Raw genomic sequence first — 24,355 nt, 5'->3', positions numbered from 1 at the left:
CAGGGTCAGACACTGGGGCTCACTCTACCTGTGGAGGCAAACTGTTACAGACTACCATCATACAGTGTGAGGGTTGCCCTAGTGGGGTAGAGTGTTGGTAAGTCCAGTGGAAGCTGCACGGACAGGCTCTTCTGGAAGCATCTGAGCAAGGCCTCCCTCTGCAGGAGATATTTGAGTTTAGTCTTGCAGGATGAGTAGGAGTTTGCAGGGTCATTGACATTTTTGGGATGCTGAAAGGAGGAACTATCATTCTTCTGAATGGAACTCTTGACCTCTACTGTATATCAGTGGCATATTGGGCCTGCTTTAGAGCAAAACACTTATTATTTATTTGAAAAACAGGAGCACACTGTCTTGAAAATAAAGTGGTAGACCAAACAAGTAATCATGAAACGTGTTCCTGAAGTCAAAAGTTTTTCAATAAACTCTGCACTGTTCTGTCTTTCCTTTCTGATGTCGGACAAGGGATGGTCTTGAACAATAACGTTGGCCATTAAAACAGCATTTCTGTTTTCTTACCAAATTAGGGGCTGCAGGGGAACCAGGCTGTGTTGGTGTAGACATTCAAGCCAACCAGAAATGGTGGTGACAGCTGACATTGAGCAGGGAGTTCTCTGAGTCAGCTGCCAGGGGTGGTGTGGCCAGACCAGACTGTCACCAGTTATCCTTCATTGAGTGGCTGCCACCTGCAATTTATGCTTCCTTCTTATCTGAAATCATCTTTCAAGGAAGAAAACAACAACTGTAGGTGGGAGAGTAATTTCTGTCAGCTGATAAACAAAGCTCTAAGAGGCATGTATGGATGCCAACAGCAGGGGTTGTGAAATTGTTAAAACAATCTTCCTCCAAACCAGTTGTGCTCTAAAAATAGTTTTATCTATGGCAACAACAGGAAGATAAATTGGCTGGAGAATAACCATAGGCAGAAAAATGACCTTGGAGAATGGGGAAAATATCTTTAAAATACCAACATTGCTTCATGATTTTGAAACAAATTTTGTAAATGCAGTTAATCCCACTGAACGAGCCTTTGAAGTGAAAGGTCAGTTGTGTGGCCAGGTTGTGCGCTTTTGGGGGAAGGCACATGTTGCTTTGTGCAGCCAGATATTTTTGGTCAAGCCGTCCAGCTAGGGTGGTGTGAGACCTGTCAAGGGTGCCTTCCCGCACCATTAGATATTATGAGTATCGCCTACTGATAATAAGACTGTTGGCTGATATTACTGTTATCATGGCCCCTCAGTGGCATATAAAAACAAAACAAAACAAAACAAAACAAAACAAAACCCTGGCCCTGGCTGGCTGGATAGCTCAGTTGGTTAGAGCATCGACCAGGTACGCCAAGGTTTCAGGTTTGATCCCCGACTAGGGAACATACAAGAATCAACCAGTGAGTGCATAACTAGGTGGAATGACAAATCAATGCCTCTCTCTCTTTCCCTCTCTATAAAGTCAATTAAAAAAAAAACACTAAAAAAAAAACCCCAAACCCAACAAGGCCACAAGGCTAGGACTGTCTCCTAGCCTGCTCTTGCCCACATTTCTGTTTATTTGGCAGAGGATTCCTCTGTTAAATGCCAGATTGGGCCTGCCAGTCATCACTTCCTAGCTCATGCGCCACTCTCCTGGGTCCCATTCTGCCTGATTGGCTCAATATAAAGAATTCTCTTTCGCTGGGCAATGAATGGGCCAGACAGGTATTTACCTCATTTCCCTTTCCTTTTCACAGAAACACTGTGTGCATAACTTCTGTATTGTCCCACAGGCTCTGAGGAAGGGACACGGGTGTTGTGGGACCTCAGGGTCTAGGGAGGGAAGTTGGCTGCAGCATCCACCAGGGAGGGCGTGGGCAGGGGCCTTGCTGGCCCCTCACTAGGGCCCTCCTGAGCCAGACCCTGACAGGCCAAGTTGCAAGGTTTGGGAACCCTGGCATCCTCGGGGCTTAGCCCAAAAGCCTCTGCCACTAAAAGTTGACAGTCATATCTCAGAATAAAAGAAAGAAAGAAAAAGAACTGTCCCAGCTGCTCTGGTTTGGTTCACCTGTCTTGCTGTGTCAGGGTAGGATGAGTCCTCAGGACTGTTCAGGAAACTTGAGACCTGGAAGCTTCTAGTCACTTGGGAAACTCTTTGAAGTCAGTCAGTTTCAGAAATTGTCTAATTGAGTTCAGGGGGCTGTGGATCCAGTGCTAACTAACCAGAGACCATGTTGAAATGTTTTGATCTAAAATGCTTTCCACGTTGGTCTGCAGACCTAAAGGTCCCCAGGTTCGATTGGTTGCAGGCTCTTCCCCAGCCCGGGCCCTGGTTGAGGCGTGTGCAGGAGGCAACCAATCGATGCATTTCTCTCATATCGATATTTCTCTCTGTCTTTCCCGCTCTCTTCCACTCTTTCTGAAAATCAATGGAAAAATACCCTAGGGTGAGGGTTAAAAAAAAATGCTTTCAGTGATTCTGTGTGTCGTGGTCTTAGAGCTTCCTGTGGCGATCCCTCTCAGGCTAAAACGATTCTAGTATTGCCCAACACACTGAAGAGTAACACGGTGGCATTTACTGCTTTTCCCTCTTTAGATGAGTGATATTTCCTAAACGTCAGTCACATTGTTGAATCTTACTTGTTCCTTAAGGCCAGAGTGAAATGCAAAATTCAGTCACCCGAGTCCTGCTTCAAGAGCCCCCTCATTTTGTGGAAATGCAGACACTCCTGGGACAGTGTTCTAGAAGGCCCCTTTGCCAGAGAAACTACAGACCCCTTAGTTTAGCATCCAGGTCCCTCTGATCTGCCTTTCGTTCCCTGTCTCCTCCCCCCGCCCCCCATGTTTGTCCCAGATATTCCAAACTGCTCGCCATTCCCCAAGCTTTCCATGCTGTTCCTTGCCTTGCTGCCAGTTTTGTGCCTCTCCTCTGATGAAGGGTCATCTCCCGGAAGTGTACCCTGAACCCTCCTCTTCTGTGTGCCCCGAGAGGCTTGTGAACCCTGTCATTGTTTGCATCACCTACGATCAACTACTTCAGGGACCCTCCCTCCCCAGGCCTGCTGTACTGGGTGCCTAAAAAGAGGCGGTCACCAGGGTCCTAAAGGAGCCACACTTAGCATTGCATTGGTAAAGGGAAAAACAGGAAGAGTAGCTGGGAGTAAAGCCAGCCCATCAGCCCTGGCTCACCTGGGCAGGAAGCAGGTGACACATGGATGGGGGTGCTGGTCCAGGTGAGGAGTCTGACAGTTCTGGGAAGGCCTCCAATTTTGCAGTTACCTCATCCTGTTGCATAATTGGAGTTTCATTCCTTTGGTTAAGTCAGTGGTTCTCAACCCTGGTTGTACATAGCATCATCAAGAAGCTTAGAGTATCTGTGCCCAGGCGCCACCCCAGACCTTTTAAACAAGAACTTCAGAGAGCAGAGAATAACATCCGTATTGTTCAGGAAGCTCCCCAGGTGACTTCAGCGTGCAGCCAAGGATCGCAACTCCTCCTTCCAGCTTTGCTCTCCCCTTACAGCTTTTGTGGAAATGCCGCCACTCCGGGGACAGTGTTCTGGAAGGTCCCTTTGGCCTCGTGGAAGGGCCAGGCTGTCGGGAGGGACAGGTGGGGGAGTCATACACTGCAGGTCACACTTCTATCTCTCTGAGCATTCACTTACCTGCGTGCTCTCCCTGATCTTGGCGTTCGCACATTGTGTGCTGGTACAGAAGTGAGCCAGCATGACAGGGAGAGAGGTCACATCTCCTATTTATGAATTTTGTCTGGAGCCAGCCCTGACACGGGAAAAAGTGTCCGATTATATAGGTCAGGGGTCAGCACGCTACTACCCATGGGCCAAAGCCAGTCCTTGGCCTATTTTGTATACTTTGAGCTAAGCATAATTTTTATAGTGGCCTGGGAAACCTAAATGTTTACTCTCTGGTACTTACAGAAAAAGTTTGCCCCACCCTGATGTAGATAATCAGGCCTTCAAGTTCAGGGCCGCAGCAGAGATAAGAGGCCTACTCCAGAACAGGCATGCCCTGTCCCACACTGGCCTGAGCTTTCTGGAGAGTTTATGCTTGTGCTGAGCAGAGAAGGGGTGGGATCCATCCTCCCGCCACAGCCACAGGGTCCACACCTTCTCTCGTTAGGTGGAGCTGGGCAAGGGCCCCACAGTCACAGCGCAGACCAGGGCTGAGAGAAATGTAAATGCAGTTGGCTAATTTCCTTAGGGAAATCCATGGTCATAAATGGGTTAGAACACCTGTCACCTCTCAGGGTCATCTTCTCCACCCCTTTTTATGTGAGATGGATAGTTTTCCTCAAGGGAGCCCAGGTGCCTGAAGCTGAGAGCATAATGGCATGTAGATCTGCAGCCCTCTGCCTCCACAAAGGGGTCAGAAACAAGCCCCAGAGAGCAGGCTTAGCTTCCAGGAACCCTGAGTTGCAGACAAGGGCTTGCTTGTGTATTTTCTTGTGGCGAAAGCTTGAATGCTTGTGGTGGTGGCTTGAATGCTGTCTGCCCTTCCCTTGCTCTCCTTCCCATGGGGGTTAGTTTGAAGAATGTGGGAGGCTCTCTAGGGAGTTTCAGGCATATTCTCCTTACTGCGTATTAGTTCAGCCCCAAAAGAAATCCATACTGGTATTTACTGAGCAAGGGCCTATGTTGTGTTGATTCTATTTTAAGCACTGTAAGGGCTACCAATGCAATGAGGGTACACAGCTTGCCTGATTTCTCCATTTTCCCCTTCTGTCCATGTTGCAGTGTGCGGACGTAACAGGAGGTACCGAATAATTGCTATCGAATCACTGAACTCAGGTTTGAGTTTTAGTTCCTCCAGCGATGGCGCCCAGCCTTCCGTATCGAATCACTGAACTCAGGTTTGAGTTTTAGTTCCTTCCTCCAGCGATGGCGCCCAGCCTTCCATTAGAGGCCTTGCTTCTGCAGCAGCCATTTGTAGATTGTTAGAGGTTGGCCTCTGCCTATTTGCCCATTTTCTCTTCTACTCTAGCTTAGGCTGCTGGCCCACTTACCATTCCTAGAACAGGCCAGCTTCTGCGCCTTTGACCAGCCTGGAGCAAACACCTTGTGTGGTAGTTGTCTGTTATTCGGACTATGAGTTCTCCAAACCTCACTGACTTGAAAAGTTCTTTCTGTGCTTCTATACCCAGTACAAATGTCAGCTCTAGGAGCCTTTCCATATATGCTCCTGCCTCCAGGTAAGATGATTGTTCTCTTTCCTATATTCCCATAGTAACCAAGGACGCTTACAGAGGGGCTTAATATGTGCCAGACGCTGTTCTCAGCCCTTGACATGTATTCGCTAACTTAATCCTCACCACAGTCCTAAGAGAGTGGTGCTGCAGTATTGTTGGCTCTGTTTTACAACCAAGGTAACTGACGCTGAAGATCAAGTAGCTTTCCAAAGGCTTCAGAGCTAGTAGGTGTCGGGGCCAATATTAGAATCCAGGAAGTGGAGTTCACCAACCTGTCCTGTCCCTCAGGACCTTGTGTTGGTGACACTAAGTGTTGCTGGTTGCCTTGATTGGGTGTGCGTTTGGATTCTGAGCTCCTGGGGGCATGGCTGTTTCTTTTTCATCTTGGGACCCTCAGAGCCCTTAAAAGTACTTTACAAGTAGTGGGTGTTCAGTAACTGAGTGATCAAATACACTGAGTCCATCTTTCTGCTTTTATGCACTGGAGGGGACCCTCACGTATAGGAGTGGCTGGCCCAATAGCAGTGGCATTCAGGGTAGGTAATTTTCAGCATTCCTCACTGTTCAGAACACAAGGCTGAGCCGGACGCTGTGGGAACCCCTGAGAATAAAGTACCCTACCTGCCTCTCAGGTACTGCCAGCCTGACTTGCTCTGACTATTGTGTATCTGAGTTTCAGGAAACCATCGAGATCAGCATCACCAAATGCTGAGAGATTTGCCTTGCTCTTACTCAGGGGGAGATTTCCCCACGAGTGGATTCCTGAAAACAAATGAATAAGGAGAGGTAAACCACACCAGGTCCACCTAATGGGTGCATTCAGGGGTTACTTCTCATAATGCTTCTGTTGAGGAACTCGGCGTACCTTCCAGACCACTGAGATGTCCTTTTTGCTGCTCCCGAGGCAGTCCTGTGGGTTTAGGAAAGGTTGATATCTTTCCTCCTATCTTTCTGATGCATTGCTCTCAATCTTTATTAGTGCTATCATTAATACTGTTATTATTTTAATTAAAAAACTTGCAACAGTTGCAAACTGCCAAAATCCCGCTTTCTAGAGACTACCACCACCATCACCAGTTGGTTGTGTTTCCTTAAAGACATTTTCCCATATAAATCTACACCAGTGATCAGAGTGTATTTAAAAAACAAAAATGTGCCCTGGCCAGATGGCTCAGTTGGTTGGATTGTCGTCCTGTACACCAAAAGGTTGTGGGTTTGATTCCCCCGGTCAGGGCACATACCTAGGTTGTAGGTTCAGTACCTGGTTGGGGTGTATACAAGAGGCAACCAATTGAGGTTTCTCTCTCACATCGAGGTTTCTCTCTCTCTCCCCCACCTTCCTCTCTCTTTAAAAATCAATAAAAAAAATATCCTCAGGTGAGGATTAAACAAACAAACAAACAAAAATGGGGTTATTCTTAACATTATTTCAATGCAGCTTTTTTTCTTTTTTTCACCTGACAACATATTTGGCCGTCTTATTAGGAAGGCATCTGGTCCTGTTCCTGGGTTTAAATTGCTCTGGCTCAGCCTTGATTAAAGAATGCTAGCAGGGTTCTTAGGGTCCCATCAGAGCACCTCTAATGATAAGAGTAAACAATCCAGGGGCACTCTACAACTGCCAGATATCTTTGAGGTTCATTGTATTTTAATTCATTATCTGTCACCAGGTAAAACTGATAGTTCAGGGAATTGCATTCTGTTTACCCTGCGGCTCTGTATGCCATAGGGCATGGCTCTGCGAGAGCTGCAGGAAGTGTGCTGAGGAATATCAAAGTTTGGGGTGGGCAGATGAAGAATGGTTCAAGCTGAGGAAGGGGACATCTCACCTTGGGGTGGGGACCCCTGGGGACCCTTCTGGGCCTTGTTGCCTCTTCAGTTTTGTAGTTTATTGCCCTTAAGGATTACCCATCTGGGGCAATTGACTTACAAACAAACAAACAAAAAATCACAGTTCTAATGCCCACTAGATCCACTGACCAAATCATTATTTCCATGGAAAGCAGAGCTGTAGGACCAAGTAGGCTCATTTCATTTTGGAACTTGTAGGATGAGGAGACTATGTAGATAATAATAAAAATCCCTGATGTTGATAGAGGCTTACTATGTGCCAGACATCTTTCTTTTATTCACATTTTGCCCTTGAGATTCAGAGAGCTCAAAGAACTGTCCCATAGTCAACACAGAGGGTAGGTATTGGAACCTGGGTGTGCGTGTGTCCACCTGTGCACGTGTGTGTGTGTGTGTGTGTGTGTGTGTGTGTGTGAGGGATGTGGTACCGGGGAAAAGTACCTTATTTTCTCTGCAGAATTAAACTGTGGATTAGATCCAGCCTATCAGTGAAGATTATTGAGCATCACAGACTTGGATTGCCTATCTCAGTGATGACACGCGTGTCAGAGGTGACACGCGAACTCATTTTTTTGGTTGATTTTTCTTTGTTAAATGGCATTTAAATATATAAAATAAATATCAAAAATATAAATCTTTGTTTTACTATGATTGCAAATATAAAAAAAATTTCTATATGTGACACGGCACCAGAGTTAAGTTAGGGTTTTTCAAAATGCTGACACGCCGAGCTCAAAAGGTTCGCCGTTACTGGCCTATCTGGTTGAGTTACACTTTGATGTCTGTGTAAATGCCAACTGGTTTCAACCAGTTCAAGTGGCCTGAAGTCAGAGGGTTGCCTTTCTCTGGAGGAACTAAGATTCCCATTAGTGTTGTTGCCGATCAGCTAAGAGAATTACCTGTGGTAGAGTTGGTTTCTCTTTGGCCAACATGACTGGCAGCAAGTTTTGAAGGTTTGGTACACAATTAGCCACATAAGAGGCAGATAGCCTTGGGACCATTGGGGGACAAAGCTTGCCCTAAGGAGAGTAAGGATGGAGAGAGATCTCGAAATCAAATTATGTGGTTGAAAGAACTGGGATTGTTCAATCCAGAGGAAAAGAGGTTCAGAGGATAGGAGGCCTGTCTAGAGAAAGGGAATTGTACTGCAGTCCCCAAGGGCAGTGCTAGGTCTATTAGGTAAGAGTCTGAGGGAACATGGTGTTGTAATGTACCCCGCGAATCACAGAAGGACGCCTCAAGAAGTCGAATTAAAGAGTCACATTTATTGCAGTCCGGGACTATGAGGGGCCATTACGCTCTTCTCCCAAATCTCATAGTGATAAGATGGCAGAAGCACTAAACTTATATAGGCAAAGATCACAAAGGTATTGATTACATCCCAGGGTTTGGAATGAGGAACCTGATTTGCAAAAAGCAGTTTACAGAAGCAGAAGCAGCATGTTATCTAAATCACAGTTCTGGGTCTCTGGATCACTGAATTGACAGAAACACATTATCTAGAGCCCTCAGGTCTGGAATGAGGAACCTGGTCAGACAAGCATGTTATCTAAATTACAGTTTTTGGGTCTCTGGAACACTGAGTCAACAGGGACACGTTAACTGGAGCCCTCTGACCTTGGGATAACTGTGCTGTCCTTCCCAGGTAAAGGAAAATGTGTTTTCTAAGACCAGTATGACCACAACCCATGGGATATTCACATTACAATCTTAATCGAATGGGATAATTTATATAATTCAGAAAATCAAAATAACTTTTCTATTATTTTAGCAAACAAATAAGTACAGAAACCAAACAGCAGGGTTAAAGTTAAACTATAGTTTCTACCCGAGATGATTGCTACCATACTTCAATGGTAGTTCATTACCTGGAGGTTAGAGATGCTGGGCAGCAAAATGGGATGCTTCGGAGGGAGGTGATGGTGTATGTAGAAGAACTAACACGTGTCCCAAATGCCCACGTGTAGAAAATGTTACCCCCAGACTGGGCACCCATCTGCCAGTTACATTGTTAGCTGTGGGGTTTCCTTCATAGTGTTGACCAAGCGTAAATGAATCATGATGCTTTGTTACAATTAAAAATGGCAAAGTTAAAACAGAGTGTTCCAAGGAAGAAAGAAATGTCAAGAGTTTTTATGGTAAAAGTTGCATTCTTGAGAAGAATCAGCCCTACATTCTTATTAGCCCCTGGATTGGTCCAAGATAATAATCTTCCAGATACCTGGTTGTCTGGATAATGGAGGTCAGGTGATCTGGACACCTGAACATTCTTTAAGTCCTTCAGGCAGGTAATCACAGGGCTATCTATAGGATCTGTATATCTCTATCTCTATCTCTATCTCTATCTCTATCTCTATCTCTATCTCTATCTCTATCATCTCTAGCTATATCTACATCTATCTCAAGGCATTGATGCACACCTGGAAAGTTCAAAAGTTTAAGTCCTCAGGCTAGTTAAAATAAAATTAATTCCTCATGCTTCAGCCCATTTGGTCAGAACCAGTTTTGCCAGCTTGACTATACAGATTCTGTTTTAAGTCAGCTTAGCTGTACTGACTTCATCTGGTTTTCTTCACTTCATTCCTCCACAGGCTGGCAGGTTGACTTAAATGGCCTTTTCCTCTTCCATCCCACCCTGGGCTTCTCGGCTACATGGCATTTTTGCTCAGAGCCCACCCTGTGGGTCAGTGCAGACCCAGGACCCTGCAGATCAGGTTGGGGGTATTTTAGTTTGCTGGGGCTGCTGTAGAAAGGACCACAAACCAGGTGACTTAACAGACATGTGTTGTCCCACAGTTCTGGAGCTAGAAGTCTAAAACCAAGGTGTCGGTCGGGCTCTGTCCCAGGCTCCTCTCCTCAGCATGTTTACATGGTGTCCTCCCAGCATGCCTGTCTGTCTCCACACTTCCCCTTTCCATAAGGACATCGGGCATTGTGGATTGGGGCCCACCCTAAAGGCCTCGTTTTAACGTAATACATCTGTAAGGACCCTGTTTTCAAATAAGATCACTTCCTGAGGTGCTGGGGTTAGGACTCCAACATTTGAATTTTAGGGAGACACAAGTCAATCCATAACAGGGCCAAGCAGCACTCCTGTAAGCTGAGCCTGCGCGGCTGTGGGCTGGGTACTCTGGGTGCTTCTGGAACCCTCCTTGGGCTCCCCCCCCCCCAATATATTTCTATTGATTTCAGAGAGGAAGGGGGAGAGAGAGAGAGAGAGAGAGAGCGAGAAATTTTTTTTTTCATTGACCGGCTGCCTCCTGCATGCCCCCTACTGAGGATCAAGCCCCCAACCCGGGCATGTGCCCTGACCAGGAATCCAAAAGTGACCTCCTGGTTCATAGGTCGAGGCTCAACCACTGAGCCATGCCGGCCAGGCTCCTTGGGCTTTTTTAATGGCTGGACCATTTCTCCCTGGGAAATGTCACAGCGGGACCAGCCTGTGACATAAGGGTAAAATAGACAACATGTGTCATTAGTATATTCTCATTGTTTTGCAAACACCACCACCATCTGTCTCCAGAATTTTTTTTTTCTTCTCAAATGGAAACTTCATACCCATTACATAATAAGTGCTCATTCTTCTCTCTTCAGCTTCTGGCATAATGGATGTCAGGTGGTCTGGAAACGTGAACATTCTTAAGTCCTTTAGGCGGGCAATCAGAGGGTTATTATAGGATCTATATCGGTATCACCGTTCTGCTTTCTGTCTCTGTGAATTTGTATTATTGGCTTATTTCGCCCAGCATAATATCCTCAAGTTTACCCATGTTGTAGCATGTGTCAGAATTTTCTTCCTTTTTAAGGCTGCATAGCATTCCTTCCTCTGTACATACTACATTTTATTTATCCCTCATCCATCAATGGATATTTGTGTTGCTATTGTGAATGATGAAGCTATGAACATGATTGTATAAACTTAAAAAAACTTTGTGATTAAACGTACATGTTTATTGTAAAAATTCAATATATTGTCAAGTAGAAAGCAGCCTCGTACCCCAGTCGTCACTGTGTGTATTTTGGCCTCTATCCCTCTAGCTGTATTCTGGACTATGCATGTGAAATAAGGTTATTCTATATATACTATTTGCTGTTTAAAAAAAACTGTTGGAACACTAGGAAATCACTCAGTGGTTTCCCTGCTCTGAGCAGCAGTGTGGTGAGTGTCGGCGACGGGCAGGTGAAGGCTGGTCTTGCCTCAGTCCCCTGTGTGGTTGGAACGATCACCCTCATTGCAGAGTAGGGGTATAGGCTCTGAGAAGCACAAGATCGCCCAGCTCTTTCTACCCCAAACGCAGGTTCACAACTGGCCTCTCCTCTCTCTCTCCCAGGCAAATGTCTGCAGACTTCGGCTGACCGTACCTCCCGAGAGTCCCGTTGCTGAGGAAAGTGAGAAGAAGGTTGAAAGAAAAGAGCAAGTAAGACATTTCTGAGGCAAAGCTTTGACAAGTGCTCTTTACACTCTTTTATGTTGGGCCCTTCCCCTCCCGTCATCTCTCTAGGCTACTCAGAGCCGAGTGTCAGCAGCCCTGCTGAATGGAGGGCTCTCCACCTTGCACCCCGTCTGTCCTCCAGGGGCCAGACCACTCTGACCGCTGGCTCTGCCTGCCCCCGCCCCTGCCCTTGCTTCCTGATGAACACTGGTTCTGTGTTGGCTTTAGTGACAGGTGCTGTGGCAGGAACGTGTTTTTCCTGAGAGAGTGCAGCCCGGTAGAGTCAAAGGGCCCATTGTGAGCTGCCGGTGGGGCCTGGCCTTTCTGTGCAGCTGGAGCTGGAGCCAGTTCACGCTGTGGAGAGGCTGCTGAGAGAAGCCCAGCAGGCTCTGGGGTGTGGGGCAAGGGCAAGGGCAAGGGCACTTGGCTGCAGGTCGGAGGGAGCAGGCATTTCTGTGCCAGCTGCTGTCCTCAGTGCTGGGCCATGGAGATAAGTCTGACCTTGTCCTTGCCTCAGAGAAACTTGCAGTGTTTCAAGCGAGACAGATGTGTAAGTAAACAGTGATGATGTGATACTTCATGTCAGCATCTAGAAGTGTAAGAAGGGCTCTGGGAACACGGGAAGGGGGTAACAGACTGCTTGGGGTGGGGGTGACATGGAGCAGAGGCTTACAGGTACATGGCAGATCCTGCTCACCTCGAGGCCTGTGGTCCTGGGCAAGTCATTTTTCTCATTCACAAACAGTTATAGGGTACCTACTGTATTCCAGGCACTGTTCTAGACACTGTGAGTGTAGTAATGGACAAAGCAGTAAACAAAAAAAAAAGTCCATCATTCACAGAACTTAATATAAGTTCTATTGGGAGAGTAACAGAAATTTAAAAATGAAGCACCATTTATAGTTTAGAAGGTAGTAAGTGCTGATGGAGACAAATTAAGCAAGAGAAGGGGACAGGAATACCAGGGTGTGGGTAGTAGGTTTTCTTCTGCATGCATTTTATATAAGTGTAAAATAAAACAATAAACTATGATATAATATAAATGTTATACATGAAATCATAAGACAATACCATCTCAGAATACAAGCCATGCTTTGGAAACAACCAATTGTGTGGTTACCTATAAAAAAGGAACCTTTTTCTTGTCTGGTAAATAGTTGATAGCATCCTCAAATTTACTGTAGGTCTTTGTCTCTCCTTCCCCTCTCTTACACCCTTCTTCTCCCCACCTGCTGCCAAGGACAAAGAGCCATCTGTGCTCATGCGAATGATGAATGACCAGGGAGGAAAGAAAATGAGGTTATGACTAGAGCAAGGTGAGAGAATGTGAAGTTGCTTATCTGCTGGAAAAGAGAGGATGAGTCCCGCTGGAAGGATCCTGTAAAATAGCTGGTTCCAGGCTGGAGCAGGGAGAGTACAAGGTGAGCCTGGGACATCACCTGCTAGAAAGCAAGGGAAGCACTCAAAGGCGAATGGGGTCATAGCAAAGGACCCAGAAGCTGGTGTGAAAGGGCTCTCACTGGCAAACGTGGAACATTTGAGCACCAAATAGAATGACAGTAATGGGTTATGACACATTGAATGATAAAAAAACAATCTTCATGAGTGTATCGTAATAATCAGGGGGAGAGAGAGAGAAAGAGGGAGAAATAGAGAGAGAAACAGAGAGAGAGAGAGAGAGAGAGAGAGAGAGAGAGAGAGAGGAGAGAGATTTCTCTGATGTTATTCTTTATAGAACATCAGCTGATACATTTAGAAAATCTGTTTTGTAATTCTTAGGTTGAGTCATCAATAGATGCAAAAACTAATAGGTGAGTGATTATTGTGGAACAGTAGTCACATGGCCTCACAGGTTGTTTGCTGTTTTAAAAAGTACAGAGGGCCCTAGCCAGTTTGGCTCAGTGGATAGAGTGTTGGCCTGTGGACTGAAGGGTCCTGGGTTTGATTCCCGTCAAGAGCACATGCCCAGGTTGTGGGCTTGATCCCCAGTAGGAGGCAAGAGGCAGCTGATCAATGATTCTCTCTCATCATTGATGTTTCTAACTCTCTCTCTCTCTACCTCTCTGAAGTCAATCAATATATGATCCAGTTTAGTAACCAATAGTGGGGTGGCCTGATGCTATGTGACTTCTGAGGTGGTCCCAGTAAAAAGTACTCAGTGTTACCTATGTAACATTCATGCCAACCTTGTTTAACTGAACCTAGTAATAAGGAAACAGAAAAAGCCAAACATGGGACTATCTGCAAAACAATTGGCCAGAATCTCTTAATAAATTCAATGTTATTTTTTAAAAAAGATGAGAATCTGTTGGAGATAAAAGAGACTTAACATCTATACTAATAAGAGGGTAATATGCAAATTGATCATGATGCCCTCACAGTCACGACCGGATATGCTAATTAGTCATGACCAGTATGCAAATTGACCATCACTCCAACACATAAGATAGCCTGCAGGGGAGGGCAGTTGGGGGCAATCGGGTCAGCAGGAGAGCAGTTAGGCGTCGATCAGGTTGGCAGGGGAGCAGTTAGGGGGTGATTAGGCTGGCAGGCAGTGGTGGTTAGGGGCAATCAGGCAGGCAGGCAGGCGAGCGGTTGGGAGCCAGCAGTCCTGGATTGTGAGAGGGATGTCCAACGGATTTAGGCAGCAGACAAGCAGGCAGGTGAGCGGTTAGGAGCCAGCGGTCTCGAATTGCGTAAGGGTGCAGACCGGGCTGAGGGACCCCCCCACCCGTGCACGAATTTCATGCACCGGGCCTCTAGTCAAATATAATAGGTGAACCTTGATTAGATCCTGGATGAAAAAACTCTATAAAAGACACATTGGGATAATTAGCTCTGAACATTCTCCAAAGAAAAGGTTTGGGGCTAAAAGCTTGTAACCAAAAGAGAACAGGGGTAGCCTGGCTTTAGCCACTAGATCAGGGGTGGGCAAACTTTTTGACTCGAGGGCCACAATGCGTTCTTAAACTGGACCGGAGGGCCGGAACAAAAGCATGGATGGAGTGTTTGTGTGAACTAATATAAATTCAAAGTAAACATCATTACATAAAAGGGTACGGTCTTTTTTTTTTTTTAGTTTTATTCATTTCAAACGGGCCGGATCCGGCCCGCGGGCCGTAGTTTGCCCACGGCTGCACTAGATCCTTGTTGGTAACCAGGACTGAGTGGGACCCTATTGTTGCTGGGAGTGTGTGTCCCCTTTCTGTCCTCTCTGACCCCTTCCTGTCTGTCCCCTTTAGAGCTGATAGATTTGTAAGAGAAATGGGCCTGGGCTATTGCCAGGGGCACATGGATAGCTTAGCATGTGGGGACTCAGAAGGACCACTTAAAAAAAAGTATATATATATCTCCCCACTACTGGGGATTGTCCCCTGACTGGGAATCCAACCATGACCTCCTCGTTCATAGGTTAATGCTCAACCACTGAGCCACACTGGCTGGGCTCAGAAGAAGCACTTTTTGAAAAGGGTCCCAAATGAGTGAGTGACAGGACAGGGCCTTGGTGGCCGTCCCCTTGTGCATGGTGGAGGAGGTGGGGGACTTGCTCTGTTGGAGTGACCTGTGCTGCAGGCCTGGGGGGGATGTTTGTGAAGGGTTCCTGGGGGCTGACACTGGGGCAGTGGGAAGCCCTGGAGGGCACGTCGTCACCGCTAAGGAAGAACCAGGCATTCCCAGAGAAACAGGCACTTTCCCCCCCCGGTCAGGTGGGAGTTGGTAACCAAGTTGTGTACTGATTTGCCTATTTGTCTTGAACAGTGCTTTTCAAACGTTTTAAAGCAATTGGACCCTCTTTTTTTCCCCCTTCTGATCAAAATGTTATCCCGAGCCCTTATATATAATCGAGGCAAAAATGATGATGGTGAAGGCCAGAGTCCTCCCAGTGTCCCTTGGCCCTGCTCCCCGGGCCCCCTCCTGCCTGAGAACTCCAGGAGCACAGGGCAGAAACCGCAGGCATAGATCACGTGCCATGATGCCGCTCATACTGGGTGGACCAGCTGTGCAGCTGGAGTGCCCGTCTGTGATGCAGTGGTGACTCACTGCAGAAGAACTGGGGTAGAGAGGAGGAGGTGGGGCTGGCTGTGTCCCCAGGACTGAAGTCCTTGGGTGGTGGCAGCACTCGAAGGCACTGGTGGTAAATGTGAGGCTGTTCTGGGTGATTTCGTCACCAGTCCTGGTGGGGTTCCTGGTGTGAAGTCACTGGGAGCCAGAGGCAGGTACCGGCGAGGAGGCCCTGGGGGTGCCACCTCCTCTGATGTGCCTTCCGTGTGGCAGCCCCTTCCTGGGACATCGTAGCCCACCTGCAAGATGCCAGGAGTTCTGGTGAGATGACTTTGGTTTTTTTGGGGGGTCTGTGGTGTGCAAAGGCTGGGGACTGCAGCCTGCTGAGATGTGGAGGCAGGAAGATGTAAATGGCCCAAGTGGCTTCTGATGAAGCGAAACTTCTCGGAGGATTTCCAGGGCCCTGCTAGGGCTGCAGCCGGCTGAGCGCAGGGCTGGGCCTTATCCTTTTCCACAGCCACGGAAGATGCTTAGTGTACTTTGAGGACCTGAGGTGACATGGAGTGGCCGGCCACACGTAGATGCCACTGCCAGTGGGGCCGTTCTTCTGTCCACTGTTCCCACGTCACCAGAGAGAGGATTCCTCGCAGCGGATGGGTGTGGCACATGGTCCATGCTGCCTAGCTTCCCGGTGGTGTGTCTGGAGGTTCTGGGGCAGGCACCACAGAGGCAGCGTCTTTTTCTGGAGTCATGGGGCTGTGGGGTGGATGTGGGAGGCTGTCTGCTCCTTTTACTCTTTCTCTTAGAGATGATGTTAACTGCCCTGAGGCCTCAGGTGAGCTCTCAAATACTGTCTCTGCTCCTCAGTTTCTTCATCTTTCAAGCAGGCACAATAACATCTGGTTGTAAAGAGTAAATGAGCTCATATAGGCCAAGGGCCCACTTCAGTGTCTGGCCTATAAAACGGAGTGGAGTGGCAGTGACTGGATGCCAGATTGCTTCCCTTCGACGCCCAGAACAGTGATTCTTGTTCTTTGCTTTTCTCGCTCGGACCCTCCTGGAGCTGGTCCCCTTCCTGGAACTGCCGGGCCTGCATCTCCCCCACCCTCTTGGGCTGTGCCTGCTGCATAGCCTTGATGTCATGATGTCCTTTTCCATAAATCTGAGTATCCCTCTGCCCATACCACCAGGCCTGGCCCCTTCTCCCTGCACGACCTTACCTCGAGAACTCATCCTTACACAGCTCAGAGCCACCTCTGGGGGGAGGCCCACCACCCCGCCAGCTCTGCTCTCCTGAGCCCTGCCCTGTGGGTGGCCTCACTGGCTCTCAGTGTTCTCGACATGGTGGTATTTTTATGTACAGGGTACAGATATTTTAGAGTTTTGCCATTATTTTTAGCATTAAAATACGAAATCTGGATTTCATAGTTTTATATGAAAATATTTGCCCATAAAGTTCTGGGCTTCATTTAAATTTGAATGGAGTACAGGTACACCCCTTCAGAAACTGCTGACCCTGACCACAGGCCGCCAGGGCATCTCACATTCCCGTTCCCCAGTTACAGCGAGAACGGCTGTCCTGTCTTAGGTTTGTTCGGCGTATGTATTTCCCTCAGAGCCATGTGGGTGTCATCTGTTTCCAGGGGACTCTGCTGGAGTCATCCTGGAAATGGGGCAGGGCATTACGGGGAATACAAAGACAGTGTGTGGGGGTTTGTGGGGGAGAGAAGGCGGGAGTGGGGGAGGCTGGTGCCAGCACCCAACTCCCTGTCCTTCACTGGAGTCTGACTCTTCCCTATATTTCCTCCAGAGCCAAACCCCTTCTCTCTCAGAGCCTGACCCTTCTTCTCTAGGAAAATTTAGTTGTTTTGGAACCTTCTTCCCCAAACAACCTATCTGAGAAATTCAGTCTTGGGCGTAGGCCCTCTCAGATAAAATGGCAAATGAAGACAAAGGACAGATGAAAAAGGTCACAATATCTCTTCTTTTAAATAAAATAACTATATTTTGTTGTAAAAACACACACACAAATGCCAAAATACCAGTATTTTGGTTTGATTCCAGTGTGGCACCCCCGTTTGGGTAGCAGGACTCGGAGCCTGCTGGCCAGTGCTTCTCAGTCCACCTGAAACCAAGTCAGTATTATCTCCTTTTTTATTTCCTGGTTGGTCTGCCCTCACTGGACAGGTTCACTTATCTAAACCCAAACCCGTGGCATCTACTTCCTCCCCAGAACCCTTGCTAAGGCCCTCGCCCAGGCCTGGGGTCTCTTCCGTCATTTCTCAGTTTATCGACCTCTTCCTTGTCCTTCAGGCCTGCTTCCCCGAGAACTCCCCGACTGCCTGTGCTTCGCTGATTGTCTCAAATTACAGGTTCACAGGCTGCCCCTCACCTGGCACCTAGTCACCTGCTGCTAAGAACTCCCACATGTCTATACACGCATTCCTGCGAAATTTGTGCACAACATGTATTTATGCATATCTACACACATAGAGAAATGAGGTGGTGTCTTTGTTTCTCCCTAGAGCCTAGCACCTGCCTTACTCATAGTTTGTGCTTAATGAATGGCTGTTGTTTATGATGATGCGGCTTTGTATTCATTTCCTAGGTTAGCTGCCATAACAAAGGACCACAGACTGGGTGGCTTAAATAACAAAGATTTATTGGCTCGTGGTTTGGGAGGCCGGGAGTCTGGGATAAGGTGTCACTCAGCAGGGCCATGCTTTCTCTGAAGTCTCTAGGGATGAATCCTTCCTCGCCGCTTCCAGCTGCTGGTGGCTTTCGGCAGTCCTTGGCTTGTGGCAGCATCCCTCCAGTCTTCACATTGCGTTTCCCTGTGTATGTGTGTCTCTGCATCCCATTTTTCTCCTCTTTATAAGGACACCAATCATACAGGATTAGGCCCACTCTAATGATCTCATTTTAACTTGACCCTAGCTCCAAATAAGGCCAAATTCTGAGGTATCTGGGATTAGGCACTGATATACATTTATTTGTATATCACAATTCAACCCATAATACGTTTTTTTGTAGAATATAATCACCTTAAATTGTACTAACAACTCAGATGAATTAGCCATGGACTTTTATTTGCTTATTAAAAAATCAGTAATAGCCCTAGCCGGTTTGGCTCAGTGGATAGAGCATCGGCCTGGGGACTGAAGGGTCCCAGGTTCGATTCCGGTCAAGGGCATGTACCTTGGTTGTGGGCACATCCCCAGTAGGGGGTGTGCAGGAGGCAGCTGATCGATGTTTCTCTCTTATCGATGTTTCTAACTCTCTATCCCTCTCCCTTCCTCTCTGTACAAAATCAATAAAATATATTTTTAAAAAATCAGTAATAATTTAGGAGAGGAAATGTTGGTTATTTTGTAGGCACACAGTTCATGTTGAGAAATTGGTAAATGTGGAATATAACCTTTATAAAATTGTTCAACATTAAAATTAATATTGGTGGTAGATAATTTTGAAATTAAATGCCTATGATTTTTCAAAGAACTTCGTGAATGCACATATCCATATTTCTATCCAAATCTATATGCAGTGCATTCTTAGGTAACACACATACTCTTACACATAGAGAAGTAAGAGACAGACACAACACCAACTATTACAGCCTTACCATGTTGAATCAGGGTCTCAACCGTACAGTTGAATTTTTGAGAATGTGATCTGAACTTTGCTGATTTTGAGTCTGTGATGGTGAAGCCTTTTGCAAATTGACAAAGTAGTTTGAAGCAGATAATATTTGCAGTAGCTCTTAATATACCCCCATCGTAGGTGTCCGTTAGTGACCTGTGTTTTGAAAGAATCTGTTTCTCTCTAGACCTTTGAGGACTCTGAGTGAGGGAGAGCAGGTATATGTATATGTAGGAAAAGTCGGGAGTTTTCATAGCCTAATAAAATGTTGAAAAGGAGGCAACCCTTGCCCTTGGGTTTTATAGTCCCCTTTCCTTTAGAGCCCTGGGTGAATAAGCCTGAGTTCCTGACTTGGTGTGACTGTTTACACAACATCACGGGCTGTTGCCAGGTGAGGGAGTGTGCTGTCATGATTCAGGTGGGGGTGGGGCTGGGGCTGCCCTGCTGATAGCGTGCAGGATCTACGTGTCTCCCAGAGAGAGTGGCCCTGGGAGGATGGGAAGAGGCCCGGGTTCTAGTCCTGGCTCCCTCACCAACCTTTGGGCCAGTCAAGACATCTCTAGAGGCCTCCGTTTCCTCTTCCAGCAAATGGAAACATTCGCCTAGAACCAGTGAATATGTAGAGAGGTGCCACCAGTAAAAGTGCAAGTGCAGTGGCTGTGGCTTCCATAGATCAGGCTGGGTGAGCTGCCCAGCAGCGTCCCCGCGGCCCCACAGCGCTATCAGATGCTGAGGAGGGACGGGTTTGCAACTCTTTCCATATTTCTAACTTCTGAGACTCTGTGATTCTCTCCCAAGTCAAGTCGAGAGGTGAGTCAATTTGATGACTGTGATGGTAGCAGCAAAAAGACCCAAGGAAAGGGAGGTGGACAGACAGACAGAAGCATCCAGAGAAACATGTAGACTTGAGTAGGAACGCAGATCCTCAGAAATGTAAAGACACCACTACCAATATCAGAATCTGTCAGTACTAGTCTGGCCGCTGCATGCTGGCTGTTTTACATATATGTTACTCTGTGAATTCCTTAGAGCAACCTGCTGAAATTGGTGGCATTATCTCCTTTTTACTGTTCAGGACTCTGAAACTCAGTGAAGTAAATAACTTACACATAGAGGATTTGCAGTTACAACTGGCATCTGTGACGCGGCCCTTTTGCCATGGGAATGCCAACTTGTACACTCTCTCCTATCAGGAAAAGTCTGTTTAGGATATTTAATCAGTCAAGGTTACCTAAGGTGTCTACTGCACCATTGGGATCCAGAAAAGAAGTTCCTGATCACTCTCCCCCATGTCCTTCTTTCCCCCTCCCTACCTCTCTGGGTTGTGAGGCTTAAGCACCTGTTGTCTGCTCAGAGCTGTAAAGTAATATCTTTAAGAAATTACCTCCTATCAGGACACTATCATTAGAATTACACTCTCTTTGGCATTTCTGGGTGGCTAGAAGTTTTTCTTTTTCTTCTCATAGGTAAGCATTCAAAGTGGTCGGTTTTTTTGTTTTTTTCCCCCCCCAAGCATGATTTTACTTAGGAAGCGGTCTCTATTCAGTCTGTGAGATCGTCAGAAATAAATATCTCAATAGCCAAAGGTTTCCATTTCTCTGAGGAGCCTGGGCGGCCCTTCCCTTCCCTATTTCTCTGATAGGCTGTGGCTCAGCTGTCATGTTCATTTTCCTCCCAAGAAGGCAAAACAGTGTCAAGTGTAAGTAATGACCAGGGGCCAATAATTTGCCGAGATGGATGCACAGGTCAGACAGGTCAGGCCACATTCCTGAAAGTGCCTGCTGCCTGAGGATGGAGAGCATGCCCAGTGCCCCAGCACTCAGCTGTCTCTGGGTCAGCTGCTGCCCTCTGGCTGGAAGACGAGGTCCCTCAACTTCTAGTTTACAAGTCATTCAATTCATGCTGTGGTCCATCTTTGTTGTATTGGCAGCCTGGAGGTAGGACCAGCTGGCCTTCTTAGCCCTTGGGGCCAGGGGTTGGCTGTGGCCGGCTACCACTGTCAGTTTGGATTTATGTTAAATTGTGTTTTTGCTGTTCTTTATCCCCCACCCCCCAAACCCTTTTTGTCCAAGGACTTTCTTCCTTTGCACAGATCAGTGTCTGAGATGACCAAACACTCCAAATATTCTGGCATAGACCTGATTCTAAATATTCTACTGTCTTCCTTTCTTCAAAACGTATTTAGAGCATCTATTTATGCTGAGTATCAGGGATAGAGCAGCAAAGACAGTCAATACTGTCTCTGCCTCAGGAGAGCTTATCTCATTGTAAGATCAAATATGGTCACCTATCACTGGCCTCACTGAAGCCCATATAGCAGGAAATTAGGCTGAGTTACTTTTTTATGGTTTCTCCTTCTTTCTAAGGCACTGGTTGCTAAATATATCTTTAGGGAAAACAGCCATATCATGAGCCTGTAAGTAAATTTTAAGCTATGAGTATATCCCTGGGAACAGTCTATGTTTTAATGATTATGCCTGTTGTTAATTCTGCTGCATTTCACCTAGGGATTCTGGGATGGCCTTTGTATTGGTTGTTTCCTTTTCCCTTTTTGGCAATAACTTTCTTTTCATTCCATGCATTTATTAGGGCTTTTGTTTTCAGAGATTTTGCCTAGTATTGTTTCATGCCCTGGAGACTGTTAGTAGGCCTAGTGTTTGTTTGTTTTTTTTTAAATACTAAGCATCATTATAAAGAAGTTTTAAAAAACTTAATTATGGAGAATTTCAAACACAAATAAGAAGAGACTAAAGTGTGTAATGAATCATTGACCCTTCACCCAGCCCCAGCAAGTCCTGTCCTGTCTACACCCCATCTACTTCCTCCACCCTGTATTCTGATGTCATAAATATTTAGTTAATTGTATTTCTCTGAAAGATAAAGGCTATCTCCTAATACCGGGATCGGGCCTAAATGGGCAGTTGGACATCCCTCTCACAATCCAGGACTGCTGGCTCCCAACCACTTGCCTGCCTGCCTGCCTGATTTCCCCTAACTGCTTCTGCCTGCCGGTCCCTCCCAATTGCCCTCCCCTGCAGGCCTGGTCGCCCCCAACTTCCCTCCCTTGCAGACCCGGTCCCTCCCAATTGCCCTCCCCTGCAGGCCTGGTCGCCCCCAACTTCCCTCCCTTGCAGACCCGGTCCCTCCCAATTGCCCTCCCCTGCAGGCCTGGTCGCCCCCAACTTCCCTCCCTTGCAGACCCGGTCCCTCCCAATTGCCCTCCCCTGCAGGCCTGGTCGCCCCCAACTTCCCTCCCTTGCAGACCCGGTCCCTCCCAATTGCCCTCCCCTGCAGGCCTGGTCGCCCCCAACTTCCCTCCCTTGCAGACCCGGTCCCTCCCAATTGCCCTCCCCTGCAGGCCTGGTCGCCCCCAACTTCCCTCCCTTGCAGACCCGGTCCCTCCCAACTGCCCTCCCATGCTGGCCATCTTGTGTCCACATGGGGGTGGCCATCTTGTGTGTTGGAGTGATGGTCAATTTGCATATCACCTCTTTATTATTTAGGACTAGAGGCCTGTTGCAAGAAGATTCTTGCAAGAATAGGGCTTCCTGCGGCCGGAGCGAAGCAGAGAAGGGAGCGAAAACCCACCGAGGCGGGCTTCGCTTCCGCCTCTGTCGCCCCACTTGCTTCTCCACAGCTTCACTCCCTTCTGCAGCGCTTGGCATCCTTCTACGTTGTCTTCAGTCTTCGCTCAGCGCCTGTGTATGCAAATTAACCGCCATCTTTGTTGGGTTAATTTGCATACTCATCCGATTGGCTAGTGGGCGTAGCGGAGTGACACCAATTTGCATGTTTCTCTTTTATTAGTGTAGATGTTATTCTCACGCCAAAAAAGTTAATATTTATCTTATAGGGAGGTACTTTAAAGGATATAAGGGGAGAAAAATTTAGTCATATAGTGCCAAAAGTCACTCTTTTCATTTTTTTTTTCTGTATTCTCCCATTTTGGTAAAAATGATAGCACTCTCGGCTCCTTTGCAGCTTTACTGGATATCAAATTTATGATTGAGGCAAAGCCATCAGCTCCCTGTTCCGCCATCTAAGAGGACCCAAGGTTGTCTCTTTCAGCTGGACCCTGTGCACACACTCTGGGTAATTCCCAGAACCTCTTTCAACTTCTAAAGCTTCCTTCCTCTTCATTCAGCAAATATTTATTTAGAAACTCATTGTTTTAGATGCCAGGAATTATAGTGGAAAAGAAGACAAAAAGGGCCCCTAGAATTCTTGGAGCTTCCAGTTGATAGGGGAGCAGGCCTTCCTCATATAACAATATTAATAGTCACTTCATTATGGTTGTGAATATCTCAGAGACCCAAGCAGGTGGAAGGACCAGTGAAGATGACCTTGAGGGAGGGCCTTTCAGGGCCCTGCAGACAGAGCGTAGCCCGTGTAAATGCCCTGAGGCAAGAAGGAAGGTGGCTGATAAAAGGACAGAAAGGAGGCAGTGAGGCTGGAATGGGGAGGAGGCTGAGGGGGAGATGGACCATAGGAGGCTGGAGGAGAGCCTCCCCATCCTGGGCCCACCTCTTCCCAAAGGCCCAGGACCCTGAGGTCTGGGCTGCCACATGGAGATGTGAGTTCCAGTTCCTCTCCTGACTCTTGGCTACGTTGAAAGCATTATAGTCAAAGAAGAGCTTACATTTGACGAGACATAGACAGGCACTTGAATGCTGCCACCTTGGAAGCACTAAAATCACATAGGAGGGTTATTGTGAGGATTAAAAAATATTGTATAATGCCCTCACCTGTTTGGCTCAGTTGATAGAGCATCAGCCTGTGGACTGAAAGGTCCCAGGTTCGATTCCGGTCAAGGGCATGTACCTTGGTTGCGGGCACATCCCCAGTGGGGGGTGTGCAGGAGGCAGCTGATTGATGTTTCTCTCTCATCGATGTTTCTAACTCTCCCTTCCTCTCTGTAAAAATCAATAAAATGTATTAAAAAAATATTGTATAATAAAATGACTAGACAACAAATGTTTTCCCCTTCTCCTTCTTCATAAACGTTCCTTCCCCTTCCCTTCACAGCCCAGCAGCTCCTCACACGGCCTCAGGAGCCCTCTCCTTGTGGTGTGGCCCCTGCGGGTGGGCCTGCTCCTGAACAGAGTCCTGGGCTGGGCCCTTCCCAGTGGCCTGGTCTTGATTCTTTTCTTGCTCCTTCCTTTCGATGTTGGGGAGACCCCTACTCTGTCCCCTGACATGTAACAAAGCCTGCGAGTGGAGAGATATACTTAGAGCAGATGGAACTGGGCTTGAATC

At 47.2% G+C, this 24,355-nt stretch overlaps 1 protein-coding gene and 1 long non-coding RNA gene across 3 annotated transcripts in view; one reads left to right on the top strand and one right to left on the bottom strand.

The window, feature by feature from the left end:
* Positions 1-4,067: 4,067 nt before the first annotated feature.
* On the bottom strand, positions 4,068-23,788 carry LOC106726234. Its single transcript, XR_001362263.1, has 3 exons — positions 23,777-23,788; positions 17,301-17,307; positions 4,068-4,095 (listed from the first exon to the last, which is right to left on the bottom strand). It is a non-coding gene; the product is annotated as an uncharacterized LOC106726234 (long non-coding RNA).
* The window catches only part of MYZAP (myocardial zonula adherens protein), a 72,540-nt gene continuing 63,890 nt past the window's right edge, over positions 15,706-24,355 (top strand). The window contains exon 1 of one of the 2 annotated variants that reach the window (XM_005867000.2): positions 15,706-15,781. In XM_005867000.2, the coding sequence (XP_005867062.1) occupies positions 15,767-15,781 (15 nt within the window). In that variant the 5' untranslated portion in view covers positions 15,706-15,766. The remainder of the gene's footprint in view (positions 15,782-24,355) is intronic. The other variant, XM_005866999.2, reaches the window with a different exon arrangement.

The sequence above is a fragment of the Myotis brandtii genome, unplaced genomic scaffold (assembly GCF_000412655.1).
Source record: "Myotis brandtii unplaced genomic scaffold, ASM41265v1 scaffold242, whole genome shotgun sequence".
NCBI classification, from domain to species: Eukaryota; Metazoa; Chordata; class Mammalia; order Chiroptera; family Vespertilionidae; genus Myotis; species Myotis brandtii.
The sequence above is the reverse complement of the archived record's forward strand: the minus strand, read 5'-3'. Positions and strand labels throughout refer to the sequence as shown.